This window comes from Mesoplodon bidens (assembly GCF_964165515.1).
Source record: "Mesoplodon bidens genome assembly, chromosome: 3".
NCBI lineage: Eukaryota > Metazoa > Chordata > Mammalia > Artiodactyla > Ziphiidae > Mesoplodon > Mesoplodon bidens.
In genome coordinates this window covers 2,050,588-2,066,827 of record NC_138178.1, presented here as the reverse complement: position 1 = coordinate 2,066,827, position 16,240 = coordinate 2,050,588, and the positions used below count along the sequence as shown (strand labels likewise).

Here is a 16,240-nt window from a genome sequence, read left to right as displayed (position 1 = left end):
GATGGAAGGCAAATCTTTAATGTCCTATCACCAGAGAAAGGTATAAATTAGAAAATATGAAAACATGAGATAGTAGGCTAACATTTCAAAACAATTTAGAAGTAGGATACAGATGGATGGAGAGATAGATAGATAGAAAGATAGATAGATCATAGATAGATAGATCATAGATAGACACATAGATAGATATTCCGTAGATCGATGGATGTAATGGTACCCACCTGCTTGAGGAGGAAGCAGTTAGGGAAAGAGAACCGGTTCAGTTTCATTTGATAAGAAGAGAAGATGTCAAGAGAGGGCTTGCACCCGTGCCTGTGCGAGCTGGTCACATGACCAAGCAGCTGCACCAGAGGATGAATAAGACCAACGGACCCTAGTTTCCCACCTTTCTGACCCGCACGCACCCAAAGGCATTTGGGTGGCTCCACCGAGGCACAAGTATTCCTCAAACCTCCAGCCCTTTCTGCACAGAGAGAGTCGCCCCTGCAATTTTCTCTCCCTAAGATCCTGTTTCCCCACTTTATCCTCTTCCAGAGAAACAGACACAAGCCCTGTGCAACAGTCAAAAGCTAGGAAGCAGCTGGCTTCTCCCAGCGCCCACTGGCACAGTTGTCCCAATCATCTTCTCAGCAAATCAATGACAAAGGAAAGAAAATATTTACCTGAGGTTCCCGCTTTCCTTGTGAAAGTCTAAAATGGAATCATTACAAAGCAGCCCGATGCCTCTTCCCAGAGTGGTTTAAACCCCAAATCTGCCTCTGAGAGCAGCTCTGAGTTTGAGCTCTGAATAGAGGCTGTGTGTTATTTTAACCACAAGGTTTTCTAGCCGGGAGGAGGAGAGATGGAAATGAGCTTGGCAGAAGCAGAGGCACAGCCACCTCAAGTGAAAGGAGCCCACAGAGCTGATGGAACAGCTCGGGGATGTTCGAAGAACCCTCAAACCAATGCTTCCTAAACGAGAGGTGAAGTAACTGCGGAACATTCCAGAGGAGTAAGATAAGACAGTTACGGTCTTTTCTAAAAAAAGACACATTGGTCCGCCCTGTCTGATACCGTGTGCAGGGAAGACCCGCTCGGAGCTGGCCCGGGGAGCCCTGGGCCTGGACAAGAGCAAGTCACGCCTGCAGACAGCCGCGCTCCACGCAGCAGGGAGCCTTCTGGGGGCTAAGGGACAGAGAGACCGAGGAGCGGGACCAAGTGCGACCTTCCGTGTAGAAGCAAAACCAGCATCCTGAGAACCCATAGGCGGTTATCGGGTAAGGGAGGAGCTCTTCTGGAGTTTATGTCATTAGGGAAGATGAACGTGTGAGTGTGTGAGTGTGTGCGTGTCCCTCTCTTCCCAAACAACTTCAAAAGCAAAGATCCCGCCTCAGCTTGGACCTTGGTTAGAGCTCCCCCTCGTCCTCAGCATCTTGGCAAAAGGCAAACGCCATCTTTGCACTTGGAGGAGGAGGAGGATTTATCGCATCACAGAATCAACAGCTAAAACCAGGGCCCCTGGAGTGGCCAGCGGTCCTTTACTGCCAGCCCTTCGCAGAGGCCAAAGGGGGTTAACTCCGCTTTTGGAAAAACTCAGCAGTGCTTCCCTGCAGCAGGGCCATAACTCATGTTTATATAGAGTCTTTCATCTCAAAGGAGCTTGAGGTGTGTTTACACCAAAATATAAGTTATCCTGGGCACAGTCATCTCGGGGACAAAAAAAATGGCCCAGCAGCCACGGGCCAGGACACGGCCAGTCAGTTTGGAACCGCAGGTGGACAGCAGGATGGGGCCAGGAGGGCCTGTAAGAAAGAACAAGAGGGGGCTTCCCTGGTGGCGCAGTGGTTGAGAGTCCGCCTGCCGATGCAGGGGACATGGGTTCGTGCCCCTGGTCCGGGAGGATCCCACATGCCGCAGAGCGGCTGGGCCCGTGAGCCATGGCTGCTGGGCCTGCACGTCTGGAGCCTGTGCTCCGCAACGGGAGAGGCCACAGCAGTGAGAGGCCCGCGTACCGCAAAAAAAAAAAAAGAAAGAACAAGAGGGACCTGTGATGCTAATGTTGCCCTTTCCTCCTGGAGCTAGAAGGAGCCCCTCCTCTGTGCGCGTTCCTTCTTGACTCCCCCCGTGTCTTTTTCCCTTCCTACCTACACACACGACCTCCTAAGGGACCTCGAAATCATCAACTAGGAGGAAAACAGTGACTGCGTCTTCCAACTGGATCATGTAGACCAGGGGTTGGCAAACCCAGACCGCTGCCTGTTGTCTTTAATTAAGCTGTATTGGTCATAGCCACGCTCGTGCACGCAGGGGCTGCCTCTTGTTCCGCGACAGAGGGGTGGCGCGAAGGTGGCAGAGACTGTATGTCGACTATTGTTTCGTTTTGCCTTGTTTAAGTTTTTGAAAGTAGAAGAAAGGAGCGAGGAGGCTCTCGCAGTTCTCCCTCAGGCTCCCCAGCAGAGGAAACACTGACTCATATCACCCACCCTATACTCGGGCCCTGAGCCTCCCCTCTTAGTAACCCTTCATCAGAGAAACTCTTCACCCATGTCCCCTCCCTGCCTGCTCAGCCCCATGCCCCAGCTCACCAGCTTCATCCCCAAGAAATGACCGTGGCTGCAGCCAGGCGCTCTCTCAAATAGAAGCTCTGGGAGGGCCCTCCACGTCCTTGTCTTTGCGACCCTTTCTGGTGACTCCCTCCTCCAGGCTCTCATCATATTTTGTTCATTCTTCTGTCTGGTAGTTCTTGTCATTATATCCCAATGATCTCTTTCTGAACTCAATAAAAACTATAAATGACTATCACATGCCCATTTGTACTCAATGGCTCCGGATGACCTACAGAATAAAGACTAATACTCTTCATAAGGCATTATATATACAAGTATATCTAATGATCTCTGGACTACGAGCTTCCCGAGAGCGAGAGCAATATCTTATTCAGCGTTTTATCCCCAGGATCCAACACAACAAGAGACACACAAGGGGACACCCTAGTAATGGGTGTTCTTATTACAGAAAGGGCTCGATCGGTCTTACCCCACCGGAGCAGAATCTTAAAGGAAGTGAACGCAAGGGTGTCGGATACTCTCCGAGGACCCGGCTTTCTTAACACCGTCTTCCTCAGGGATGACCTTGGCCTCGTCCTTCTAACCCTGGTGCCTCAGTGGGGTTGACCTTCCCACGTTCTTTGTTAGTAGACCATCTCATTTTGAATCTGTGTGGGAAGATCCGCATTGCAGGAATAGATACCAGCAGCAGGTAGAAAAAGATGGCCTTTGTGACAACCAGGGCTGTCAGAAGGATTGGTCGGGTTCAGCACGGGGTGGGAAGTGTCCCTCCTCACGCTAAGGTGATAGCTCAGCTTCTGTGGTGTGGTCCCACCTGTCACGTGGCCAAGGGATGCAGACGTGCCCCGTCAGGTCTGGAGCTAACGGGAACCAGCCCTCTCATGTGACAAATGGCATTGGCGCTGTACCAGTGGTGCAAGCAGGGCCACCACTGTACTCATCTGTATCCTTTTTAATGGTCACAAGTGTGGCAAGACCTGGTAACATTTTGTGGTGAACAAAAGGTGGTAACCTGGGTGTACAGGACGTTTATTACATGCGTGGCCATCCCACATCTTGTGAACAGAATTCCTGTGATTATCGTGGACTCCACATTGAGTTCTTGTCTCAATGCTCGGGCTGCATAACAAAACACCACAGACTGGGGGACTTAAGCAACAGAAGTGTATTTTCTCACGGTTCTGGAGGCCACAAGTCTGAGGTCAGGGTGCCAGCGTGGCCAGGCTCTGGTGACAGTGCTCTTCCTGGCTTGCAGGCTGCCTGGTCACCTCTCGCTTTGTCCTCGCCGGGCCTTTCCTTGCTGCTTGTGTGAGGACAGATCGCTCTCTCTCTTCCTCCCCTACAAGGGCACCGATCCTATCAGATTCAGACCCCACCCTTATGACCTCACCTAACCGTAATTACCCCCTAAATATCCTTGTTCAAATACAGTCATATCGGGCATTAGGGCTTCAACATATGAATCTGGTGGGGGGAACACAACTCAGTTTGTAGCAGTGGCTCTTCCCCAAAGTGGAAGCCTAACTCTCTCCTCCAGCCTTCTCTGCAGCTGGGGTGCAGGCATTTATCACAGGCTGGGCAGTCAGATGCCTTCAACTCAGTAAAAACCAGGAATGGGGTTGAATCCACTTTACAGGAGGTCAGTGCCACTTGGCAGGGAGACATCAGCTCTCAGAGGCAGCCCTGGGGAGGGCCGGTCATGTGTCTGGTACAGATTTTCTGCTGGGTGAGTCCAGGGTCCCAGCCCCGTCTCTGCAGGGACAGCCAGCTCCCCACCCACATAACTTGTGCTCCTGGCGGTGCAGCTTCTATGTCTGACCCTGGTCTCCTGTAGATGCTGTGACCTACTGATAATTTTCAGTAAATCATCTTTTGGCTCAAACTAGCTAGAGGTACCAGTTGCAACAAAGAACACAGATGTGTGTGACTGATGTGGGTGCTTAAATTTTTTAAACCGCTTAGTTCCTTTTGCTTGCTTTCTTGGCTGGCTTCTCCAGAGGATTTTTTTCTCTTGCCCCAGTGCTCTTTAGAGTGAGTCTTTGGAATGTGACGTTGTACCGATTCTTGGCTTGTTTGCTTTAGGCTCATTCCTCATCCTTTTCCTACTTCACTTTGTATCATAGGCGGTGTGTGGTGGTGGGGGGTGGCGGTTCAGCCCTGCAAGTTGTGTGTTGCAGGCTCTTGTGACACCTGGGTTCAACCCAGGAGAGGTACCGGCGGGGGACTGGGCAGCAGGAGAGAGGGAGCAGCCGGGGTGCCTCTCCCCATCTCTCCGCCTTGGGTAGCCTCTCCAGCAGGGCTGCGTTTCTCCCTCGGACTTCAGCTCTGCGGGGACCGGGCCCCAGGCCCAGCTCCCGTCAGGTGACTCTGGCTCCGGGCTTCAGCCCCGGGAAGCTGTGACCTCCTGCTACTTCTGATAGCCTCACTTCCCTGTTGGGCTTCTCGACTTTTCCATTGGCCGTATCACCACCTCACTGCATTTACACGTCCTCCATTGTTTGTTTTTTTTGTTTTTTGGGTTTTTTTTTGCGGTACGCAGGCCTCTCACTGCTGTGGCCTCTCCCGTTGCGGAGCACAGGCTCCGGACGCACAGGCTCAGCGGCCATGGCTTACGGGCCCAGCCGCTCCGCGACATGTGGGATCTTCCCGGACAGGGGCACGAACCCGTATTCCCTGCATCGGCAGGCGGACTCTCAACCACTGCGCCACCAGGGAAGCCCACGTCCTCCGTTTTAATGCTGAGAGCGGGTCTCATGTTCCTGGACAGAGCCTGATGGATACAGCTACCCATGCCACTTCCACTTCCGGTCAAAGAGCCACCACCCCCGTGGGCTGGAGTGGAACTCTCCGGGAGGCACCTCCGCCCTGTGGGGTAGAACTTTTCCTCTTGCGTTGGAAGAAGTCACTTCTCCAAAGTGGACGACCACGAGGCAAGTGTTGTCAGGCCACATACCTAACACTTCTGGCCTTTCAGAGAACAAGAAACAGCCTTCGGAGAGACTTGTTGATGGAAAAAAATCATGATCAGAAGCAGCAGCTAAATCCTCGCCCCACAGACCAGAACATCCCAGGAGGATAAAACAAGATGAGGCAGAGATGGGTCAGCGAAGGCTGATAACTACACAGGGGATTTAGAAAAAAAAAAAGTATAAAGGCTTTTCCTTCCAATTCATAAGGGAGAAAATGGCTATAAACCCAAGGTATTCATTCTGGCATTATTTATTAAAATCAATCTAAATGTCCAACAGTAATAAAATTATGTTTCGTCATGAGACATTTTACCACATGGAATAGTTTTCAACCAGTAGCCAAAACAATTATGAAGGTGATGTAGCAACTCGGGAAATGTTTAGAGTGCTGTTAAATAAGTAGAATTAACAGAAGCAGATAATGTACCTACTCTGTGATCACAGCCATGTGAAAATCATAAATGCATAGAGACAAACTAGAAGTGTGGGAGTCAATGTGCTAAGGTGATACCATGATAAGTGGATTATTCTTTATAAAATTGCCATTCTTAAAAAATAAGGATGTTGGACAGCAAGGTCCTACTGTAGAGCACAGGGAACTATATTCAATGTCTTGTGTTAACCTATAATGGAAAAGAATCTGAAAAAGAATAGATATATGTGTGCACGTGTGTGTGTGTGTGTGTGTGTATGTATAACTGAATCACTTTGTTGTACACCTGAATCATTGTAAATCAACTATACTTCGATTTAACAATTCAATAAACAAATAAATTAAATCATAAATAAATTTTTAAACATTTCAGCCAATAAATAAATAAATAAAATAAAAAATAAACAAAAATAGGATGTTTGTACAACGATGAATATTCCTTCCCTTCCTATCTAAGCTCATGCGATGCTAAGTGACAACAGGAAGAGGACAGGCAGGGCCGAGAGGCAGCCACTAGCAGGACTTGGGACACACTGAAGGGGCCTAGAAGTAGTGAAGAATATTAAAAGGAATAAAATACTCTGTACTGAGGAATATTGAATTTTAGTGCTCTTTAGGACCTATGTAGAAACAGGCACACATAGGATTTGACTGGGCTTGAGTAATGGCCTGCAGCTTTCACTTTCACGCTCAGTCCCATGGCATCGGCAAAGGGGCTGGGGAAGCTCCCTCCCTGCCACCATTAAAAGACGCGGAAGCTGGAGCGGAGAGGTGAGAAGGGACTTACTCAGATTCACACGGCTGGAGACGTCTTCTTTGATCCCGAGTCCGGCACGTTGATCTCTGCCCCATGGTTGCTTCTAAACAATTAACATGTGACTGATCAAAACCAGGGTCCTGGGCTTCCCTGGTGGTGCAGTGGTTGGGAGTCCGCCTGCCGATGCAGGGGACATGGGTTCGTGCCCCGGTCTGGGAAGATCCCACATGCCGCGGAGCGGCTGGGCCCGCGTGAGCCATGGCCGCTGAGCCTGCACGTCCGGAGCCTGTGCTCTGCAACGGGAGAGGCCACAACAGTGAGAGGCCCGCGTACCGCAAAAAAAAAAAAAAAAAAAAAAAAAAAACCAGGGTCCTTTCAACAACGTTTAACTCTGATTCCATTTTATTTCACCTATATACTCACTTTGTCTTCTACCTGATGACTTTGAAGTTAATACCAATTATCATATGACCTAACCTGTTCATCCGAAAAAAACGATGTATTGTAAACACAAGCAAACAAACAAACCAGGGTCCGCAGTGACCACAGATGGTTCTTCCTTGTTCATTCCTGAGACCTGGTCCTGAGTCCCCTGGGGCCGCTCACAGCCCCGTGTGCCTCTGCCCCGCCCTCTAGATCAAAGCTGTCTCTGAAGTGGGGTCTTCTTATCTCCCCTTGTGCAGGCTTCCCGTTGACTGCATCTAACGCTCTGTATGTCGATTCCGGGCTGGAGAAGACCTGCTGCTTTCAGGAAGGGGTGGATTATAGGACCTGCTCACAGGGCAGTTGGAGAATTACATTTTTTTAATGTGTGTATGGGATTTAGTGCAGTGCCAGGCATGTAAGAAGCTGGCTAGCTGGTGGTCATGGTCCCCCTAGTAGTAAAACTCGGAGTAGCAGCAATTAACTAAGGGCTTGGGGTTAGAAAGAGCCCCACGAAAAAACTTCCTTCAGGAATTAGGAGCAAGAAGAAAGGTTTCTTCTTTCTTCTCCCACAAATTTACTTAATTCCTAGTTCTAGGGAACTCATGTGCTTTCTTTTTAGCCCAAACTGCAAGAAATCTCACTTCTTTTAGTCCAGCTTCTTTTAGTTTTTTTCTGCCCCATTCCTCACCCTCTTTATATCTTGTTCCTATCTTGGGTCTTATACATTGTTTGGTATCAAATCTGTGCTGGATATAAATTAGTTGATTACAAAATAAGCCAGGTATTTACTGTATGTAGCTTAGCTGATTGAATAGGCATCTCTCTTGTTTCCTTGTTATATTGTGAATCAATGAATTTACACAGCAAATGTTTCATCTATTTACTGCAAATAAACAATATTTAGTGTGTGCCATTCATTTAGTTACTGCTTAATAAATGATGGCCACAAATAATACACAGATTAACCTTAGCAAGAAGGCATGCTCTCCTAAATTTCTCACTCATGTAACTTCCTGATAAAATAGGTTCATAATTTCATTGATGAAAAGCCTTGTGTGTGTGTATGTGTGTGTGTGTGTTTTCTCTCTCGAGCATGCTGTACCTACATGCCAAGGCATAGCTCAAACCCTACCATCACCCAGTTATTCATTTATCCATTTGACAGGTTTTATTGAGTACTTGCTACATGCCAGGCCTTGTGTTAAATTAAGTTCTCCAATTCTCCATTTTTTCATGGTCAAGGCTTCCTCCAAAGCCTGAGGGTAATTAGTGCCTGAGCCATTCATTTGGTATTTGGTATCTGCTGTCTGGCCTTGTAAATTGCTTTCTTATGAATGGCATTCTGTATCTCCCATCAGAGTATGATCCTCTCTAGAGCAAGGACCTTATACTATTAATCTTTGAAGCCTCAGTATCTACCCCGTACATTGCCCTACATGTATTAGGTTCTCAATAAATGGTTTTATTAATATTGATATTATGTCATCCTGGTAATTCAACATAACATAAGTGGATATTACATGGAAAGTGAAATTTAATGCCTCCAAGCTCAGAAAACTTTCTGTTGTGAACATATGAAAGCATATCCAAGGTTTAAGACTAGAGGCTTATGGGACAGTCCAAGCCACAGACTAGCAAGGATGCCGACAAACACCTGAGCCAAGCTGGCTGTGTGAGCCTGAATGCTAGAGCCTGCCACCTCGGCCCTGCCTGAATGGGCAAGTGGTCACCCAGCCCGACACCACAGCTCAACGGGCATTGCCTCAAAAAGTATGACGAACACGGCCATGGGAGGGGCTGCGGTGTCCCTCCTGAGAATGGACAAGCACGTCGTGAACAAAATCATTACTAAGCACTAAGCTGAATAGAATCGATCCTGTATGTTGGCCAAAGAAGAGCCATCTTGCAAAGCAGAATGGACGGAAAACAATAGTTACCCAGCCAAGCCTTGTTTATCTCAATGCAGAATCGGTTAACTTGTAAGAGCCATGGTATTTAGTTTGAAGGTGAACGTGATGCAGGATATAAAAATAACTAATTTCATAAATCTCTCCAGGGAATGGAAAGCCAGTATGTCAATGTGTGTAGTGTCACAGCAGCCCAGTGCTCCCTGGACCCCAACGCAAGACGCACAGACCGCCTCCTAGGAGGCTGTTTTGGTTTCGTGGGACCAACCCCAAGTCTCAGCAGCTCTATCCTCTAAGCACCAGGAACCTGACATAACTTCCTCTCACATCTTGGCAATTCTCAGACTTGATCGATCATCAGATTCACATCCTGAACCTTTTTTTTTTTTTAAAGCAGATTCTTGGGCCTCATCTCCATAGATTTTGATTCAGCAGGTCTTTAGCAAAACTTTCCAGGTAATTCTGGAAACTGGCCATGTTTTGGTCCACTGGTCTAGATCTCTTTCTTCTGCACTGTGCTCTGCTGGCTGGGAACGAGGGCTGGAAAAGACGTGTAGCTCCTGGTTGCCCCTGTGTGCTGCTCAATGATGAGTTATTGGGAAGACAAAACTTGCAGGTATGAACAAGCAGAGAATAATGACAGTGAGGAAGGAAGGCTCGGGGCTCATGTAAGCGCTGTATAAGGCGGCCCGAGACTGGAGAAGGCAGGGCGCCCCTGGCAAGAAAACAGTGTTAGCAAAGCCACAGAAATAAGACTCACCAGGGGCAGGGGGTGGGACCAGCTGCCTGGGGTGGACGAGACACACACTGGAGGTGATGGAAATAACTCTGACGTGTGGATGTTTAACAAGGGGTTATGCAACTCTCTCTGAAGAACGGCACTCAGAAACAGTGACCCAGTGGAGACCGTGACTTGAACCAATAATTCCCGACACAGTCAGAGGACACTGTAATTATCTGCCTGATTTCACAAAGTCCCACTTTCCCCTCCCTATCTCTCCAAAGAGTTCATCAGAATGGCCTCCGGGCCCTAAGCACATCAAGTTTTCCCTTTGGGAGGTTTTGCAAATGATTCTTGAGAATTTCCAACTCGAAGATAAAATAACACTTGGGTAAAAAAAATCTAAGAAGCACATTTCCACTTGGGCATGCAGTGCTTGAGAGAAGTCACATCCCTACACACTTCACAGCCATGTCCAGGTGGGAATATGAGAGAGGAAACCTTTCAGGAAATGTCACCTCAGGGCCTACCTTTGTCCTAACAGGACCTAACACCCCATGTTGCCAGGAAATGTATCTACCAGTGTATCACAGAAGATCTCCTGTGAACCAGGCATCATGCTGAGCACCAGGAGGTAGAGTTCAATGTCTTACCTCAAGGAGCTCACCTTGCCCATTAGATTGAAGGATGAGTCCAAATTTGGATGTGAGTATAGCACCTTGGACAGGCTCAAAAAGACCGTAAGAGCCCAGAAGGGTGAATGACAGATAGAAGAAAAGGATGAGACACTGAAGAGTTTCAGAAGGGTCCCCTCCGTTGACAGGTAGGGGTCATCCATGAGTATCTTTGACTGTGGCCACGAGGATGAGTATGGCACCAAGACGGAATAGGCAGAGAATGGACAGGAGCTCGGAATTAACCTCTCCCTCACCTGTGGCATCAGCAAGAATTGTCGTCACTTGCCCATTTCATGGTGGCTTTGGTTTCTAAGAGTGATGTGCAGAGAACAAGAAGGCAAGAGAAAGAACAGTTCCAGTAGGTAATTGAAAGGAGCCCTAGAGAAAAGTTAAATGATTCTAATTCTCTGCAAGAAAAGCAAAGCCAGAAAAGGGATTTAATAGAGCGTTTAAACACTAGAGAGTTATTTTAAGGAGAAAAGCACTTCTCTATCTTAAAGGGGCTTCGGTGAGAGGAAATGGCTTTAATTTCAAGAAGAGAGGTTAGTGAACTTACAAGGAAAAGTTTCTGGCGTAAAGGACTGTTACAGATCAGATAACGGAAGAACTGGTGGGCTCTCCTTTCTTTAAGATGAGGAGAAACAGACTTGTGTCTGGAATACAGAATTCTGGCAGGGGAAAGAAGAGGTGGGTGGAGGGCACTCGTAAATTTCCAGCAGTTCGGGCTCTGGCATCCTATAGAACAAAGAAGGTGGTTTTTACAATAACAGCAGCAGTAATCATAGCTATAGCCTTCACCTACCTAGTACTTGCCATGAGCCAATTTCAACCCTAGCCATGATATATATTAACTCTAATCCTCACGACAAGTGGGGCAAGTGACTACAGATCTTCCTCAACTTAAGATGAGCTTACGTCTGAATAAACCCATCTTAAGTTGAAGATATTGTAAGTTGAACATGCATTTAATACACCTAACCTACCTTAAATGTGCTCAGAACCCTTACATGAGCCTGCCAAGTTGGGGAAAATCATCTAACACAGAGTCTGCTTTACAGTAAACTGTTGAATGTCGCGTGTAACTTACTGACTGCTGTACTGAGGGTGAAAAGCAGAATGGCTGTAAATGTAGGGGTGGTTTGCCTTCTGGTCACGTGGCTGACTGGGAGCTCCGATCCTGAGGGCGTGTCCTACCGAGTATCGCTTGCCTGGGAGAAGAGCAGAATTCACAATTACAAGTGTGGTTCCCACTGCCTGCCTGTTGGCTTCCACACCATTGTAAGTTCAGCAGATCCTAAGTCGAACCATGGTGAGTGGGGGACCGTCTGTATCTGCATATTACAGGTAAGGAAAGCGAGGCACACACAGGTTCAGTTCCTGGTTCAAGGTGACACATTGGTAAGGACCTGGGTTCTGAACGTCTCACTCCTCTCCACCCTGAGGACCTGCATCTCCCTTGTGGTTCTGATCCATCCCTTTCCCATCCCTGATTCACTGTCCTTCTAGAAGGCAAGAAGAAGAAGAGCTCTATTTGAACTATAGTCTAGCCTTTGTAAAGTTTAAAGCTTGTGGTTGAGAGAAGGAAGTCTTCTAAGACCTGCCTTCTCCCAGGATCTCCCTCTTCTCTGCACGTAGTAAACAGGCAGCCCCAGGACTCTTGGCTGGGTCACCTCCTGGCTCAGCTCAGAATCCACTTCCGGTTATGAACCAGGGTCCAAATCCTTTATTAATTTACCTCCACGTGCCTTATTCCAAAAATTATTTATGGAAGCTCAAGGTTAAAATCAGTTCTTAGACTCAAGCAAACCAGTACCCCTGCCGCTCCAGGCCACCAAAGGATTTCTGAGTCTATTCACCCATTGTGAACCAGATGCTGTGGAGAACCCAGCCCTCATCCAGTTTCAGGTATAACCAGACAAGTTAAGCAAAAGAACAAAATACCTTCATTTTGGTATTATTTCAGAGGTGTGAGGGTTGGCCCTTAACCACCAAAGGGAGGCTATTTTCAGGTTGGAGACAGGATGGAAAAGAAGGAAGAAATGATGAAAAAGAACTTTGTCCCCCAACTATCAAGGCCAATTTTCTTCAACCAAAGATAAGTGGAAAAGTTGACGGTAGGTTCCATGGCTTTCTGGATAGTTCTGGAAAGAGAGATCTTGAGATGTGAGTGTCCAGATTTTTGTCAAGCCTCCTCTTACCTTGGACCACAATAATCTGGGTGCAGTGTGCTGGATTGTCCACAGTTCAGAGGCTTTTATTTCTTACGCAACCTCTATTCTGGAGAAAATTGTTAGCCACTTGGAAACATTTGGTGTTCGGGGTTTTTATCTCTCTACCTCACCCTGATTAGGTTTGTTCCTTGTGGGAATTCAACGTTCAGCTCTTACTTCAGCAAAATGAGTGAGAAAGACCAGGGCCCAGCTCCCCCATCTCTGCTCAGCAGGGCAGTATTAGTCTTGTCACTGGAGGCCCCTCAAGTTCAAGACCCTGTCTAAAAGGTGAGCAAGAGCACCTGTGATTCCAAATGAAGCCTCCAGCACAGGGGGGCAAGGCCCCTTGGCTCAGCTGACACGCGGGCCCACCTACACTTCACACCAGTAAATCCAGCCCCTCACACCCTCTTGTAAATCACCTCACAGCGGGCCAGCAAGGGCCCTCCCCAGCTCCCCGCTTGGAGACGGTCCAGAATCCACTGACTCTGGGCGTCACGTCAGAGGAAGGTGGCAGCTGGGCAGGTCTGCAGGGACGGTGACCGTCACTGCCTTTCACCTTGTGTCACCATCATAAGCCCCGGGATCAACTCCTAATAATTGAACAAAAGGGGGTGGACCACAGAAATAGTGGGAGGCAAGAGAAAGCCGAGAAGAGGGGCACATGGTGTGGTAAACTGATGTGACCCTCTGTCACAGTGTTCTTAACAGTTTGGGGAACACCAGCGTTTTGAGAATCAGTGAAATTTTGCATCCTTTCTTCAAAAAAAAAAAAAAAAAAAAAACCACACCACGCATACCCACAACACCTTGCATACAGTTTCAAGGGGTTTTCACGGGTGCCCTGAAGCCCAGCTTTGGACGTGGACAAAAGCCCCACGAAGAATCCCTGCCCTTACCCTGTATGGCCAGACACACTGTTCCCATGAAGGCAGGCAAAGGGCTGGGGCTGCCCTGTCAGCCTCCTTCCCCAGATGCTTGTTGCTTTTAAGTCTTGCCGTCCTGGGGGGAATAGAATACTCTGGTTCTGGTGAACAGACCTATCTTGGGTTCCAGCTTGCAGTTAATTAGCTGTGTGACTTTACCCAAGAGACTTAACCTCTCTGAGCCTCAGTCTCCTCATCTGAAAAATGGGGATTACAGCAGTGTCTCCCGTGCGGGATCATCTGAAGTTTAAATAAGAAAGTGCACGTGCACACACACACACACCCGCTTGGTACAGTGCTTAGCACACTAAGTGCCCAGAATATATTAGCCAGGTGCAGTCCCTGTCAAAAGTCATGCCATCCACACATGGTCAGGGCTTGGGAGGAAGAGACACCGTCTGTGGCGGCCCCCAGAGGTGACAGGAGCCACGGGGCTGACTCTGGGGCAGGCGTCCATCCATCCATCCCAGGTTCCCAGCGCTGCTGTCCTGTGAAGTGGCAGAGAAGGTGTGCCTGAGACGGGGTGTGCAAGGGAACCTCAAACTCTGGGGCAGCTTTAGGGAAGTGAAAGGTTATGCAAATAACACGAAACTCAGCTGTCTGACCAATAGTATACACCAACACGTAGAAATACCCGAGAACCTTGCTGCAGTTTGCCGGAGAGCAGATGAGAAAGAGAGGTTCCTCCCAGCACTTGGTGGCTGCATCCCGAGTCCCACAATGCACTGCCGCAGCTCCAGAGGGACCACCATGAAACCTCAGTCACCCAGGAGCTTCCAGATTAAGCCATGAAGGCCTTTTCCTCGGGCACAGGCCATTGCATTCCATTAAAAAATATGTCCTTGACAGCATCCATCAAAACCAGCCACGTGGGGCTTCCCTCGTGGCGCAGTGGTTAAGAATCTGCCTGCCAATGCAGGGGACACGTGTTCGAGCCCTGGTCCGGGAAGATCCCACATGCTGCGGAGCAACTAAGCCCGTGTGCCACAACTACTGAGTCTGCGCTCTGGAGCCTGCAAGCCACAACTACTGAGCCCGTGAGCCACGACTGCTGAAGACCCTGCGCCTAGAGCCCGTGCTCCACAACAAGAGAAGCCACCGCAATGAGAAGCCTGCGCACTGCAACGAAGAGTAGCCCCTGCTCGCCGCAACTAGAGAAAGCCCGCGTGCAGCAACGAAGACCCAATGCAGCCAAAAATAAATTAAATAAAATAAATTAATTTAAAAAAAAAAACAGCCACGTGTCTCCCATCCTCTCTGTTTGTCAGACAGTCGCATGTCAGGGTGCTGAGGGTGGTGAGGGGGGGAGAAGATGGAGGAGAGAGGTGTAGGTTGGGGTGTGGAGGGACCAAGAAGGAAGAAAGACAGAGCATCCTTCACACCTGGCGCTTTGGGTGTAGACTGTTCACTTCCTAAGCGTAGGGGTAGTTACGGCTTTGTGTTTCTTGTTTTCTAGGTGCACATTCAGCAGTGACGCCCTTGGACTACCCATCCCTATGAGACAGTTCCAGGCTGGACCAAACTCATCTGTCTTCTAGGGAGCAAGATCGTTCCTCCGTGCTGCCCGCGGCAATAGGATGAGGCTGAGCCCTGGCTGGTGCCAGTATCTGGGCTCAGGCAGGTGCTTACAGCTGGCGGCACATGCAGGTCCCTCGGGAGATGCAGGTGGCAGACGGCTCACACTTCATGGAGGAGTCGGGGAGTCATTCAGCAGAAACACACATTTCGTTCTGGAGCCTTGGTTCTAAAGCTGCTCTGTGCAATCTATTGTCTGGCCTTGAAAATAACCGTGGGACAAAGCCAGCCAGGGAGGGAGAAAAGAGGCCGCTCAGTGCTGCCCGAGTCTAACCACAGACCCCTGTCCCCGTGCTGACGAAGTCACTCTGCAGTATTGTCACAGCGGGTCCCAAGAGGGAACTAGAGGAAAGGTGACTGACTAGCCCAGCGGTTGGTGTGCGAATGCCATTCTGTGGGTAAACCATCTACCAAAGGCTCAGCTGACCCTAAGCAGACCTGGGGGGATGAATCTGGGGACAAGAGGAACAGGGCCAAGCTCCTCCTCAGACCCCGCCTCAGTCGCACAGCGGACCCTCCCATCGTCTGGGGGCCACGGAGCTGGATGCCACTCCACACCAGGCTGCTGCAGAGAGGCTCTGCCGAGGCCCCTGGACGCCCTCGGGCCAGGAAAAGGGGGGAGGCCTCCTCGTGGAGCTCAGGAAAGGCCGCTCCTCTTTGAAGCCAGGAAAGCAGCTGGCGCCTTCCCTTCTCGGGGCAGAGGCTGACTTCTGTCCAAGACGCGGGTCTGGGACCTGGGAGGCACAGGTGCCGGGGCTGGAGCCCTCCAGCAAGGCTGGCGGGACGCCGACGGGGCGGGGGAGCTGAGGGACTGAGGAAGTGCCCCTGCTCGGTAAAGGCGAGGACACAGCGCACACACATGTGTACACGCACTGCACACACCCACACCACACACACTCTACCACAGGCACACATATATCACACACACACACACAACGTGCACAGACACACACACACACTACACACGGACACGCACACAGCCAGACCCCGGTCCTGGCTGGCTCCCTGCAGGGCCTGCCCCGGGGACCAGCCACACGGGCCCTGCAGAGGGTGCAGTTTCACAGGAGGTCCCCCAGGGCCCAGAACGGAGCCG

At 49.4% G+C, this 16,240-nt stretch overlaps 1 protein-coding gene across 1 annotated transcript in view; it reads right to left on the bottom strand.

Moving 5' to 3' along the window:
* JCAD (junctional cadherin 5 associated) overlaps nt 1-6,808 on the bottom strand; it is an 82,929-nt gene extending 76,121 nt beyond the window's left edge. The window contains exon 1 of the mRNA XM_081226956.1: nt 6,736-6,808. Within this exon, the coding sequence (XP_081083082.1) occupies nt 6,736-6,800 (65 nt within the window). The 5' untranslated portion in view covers nt 6,801-6,808. The remainder of the gene's footprint in view (nt 1-6,735) is intronic.
* Nucleotides 6,809-16,240: the final 9,432 nt, after the last annotated feature.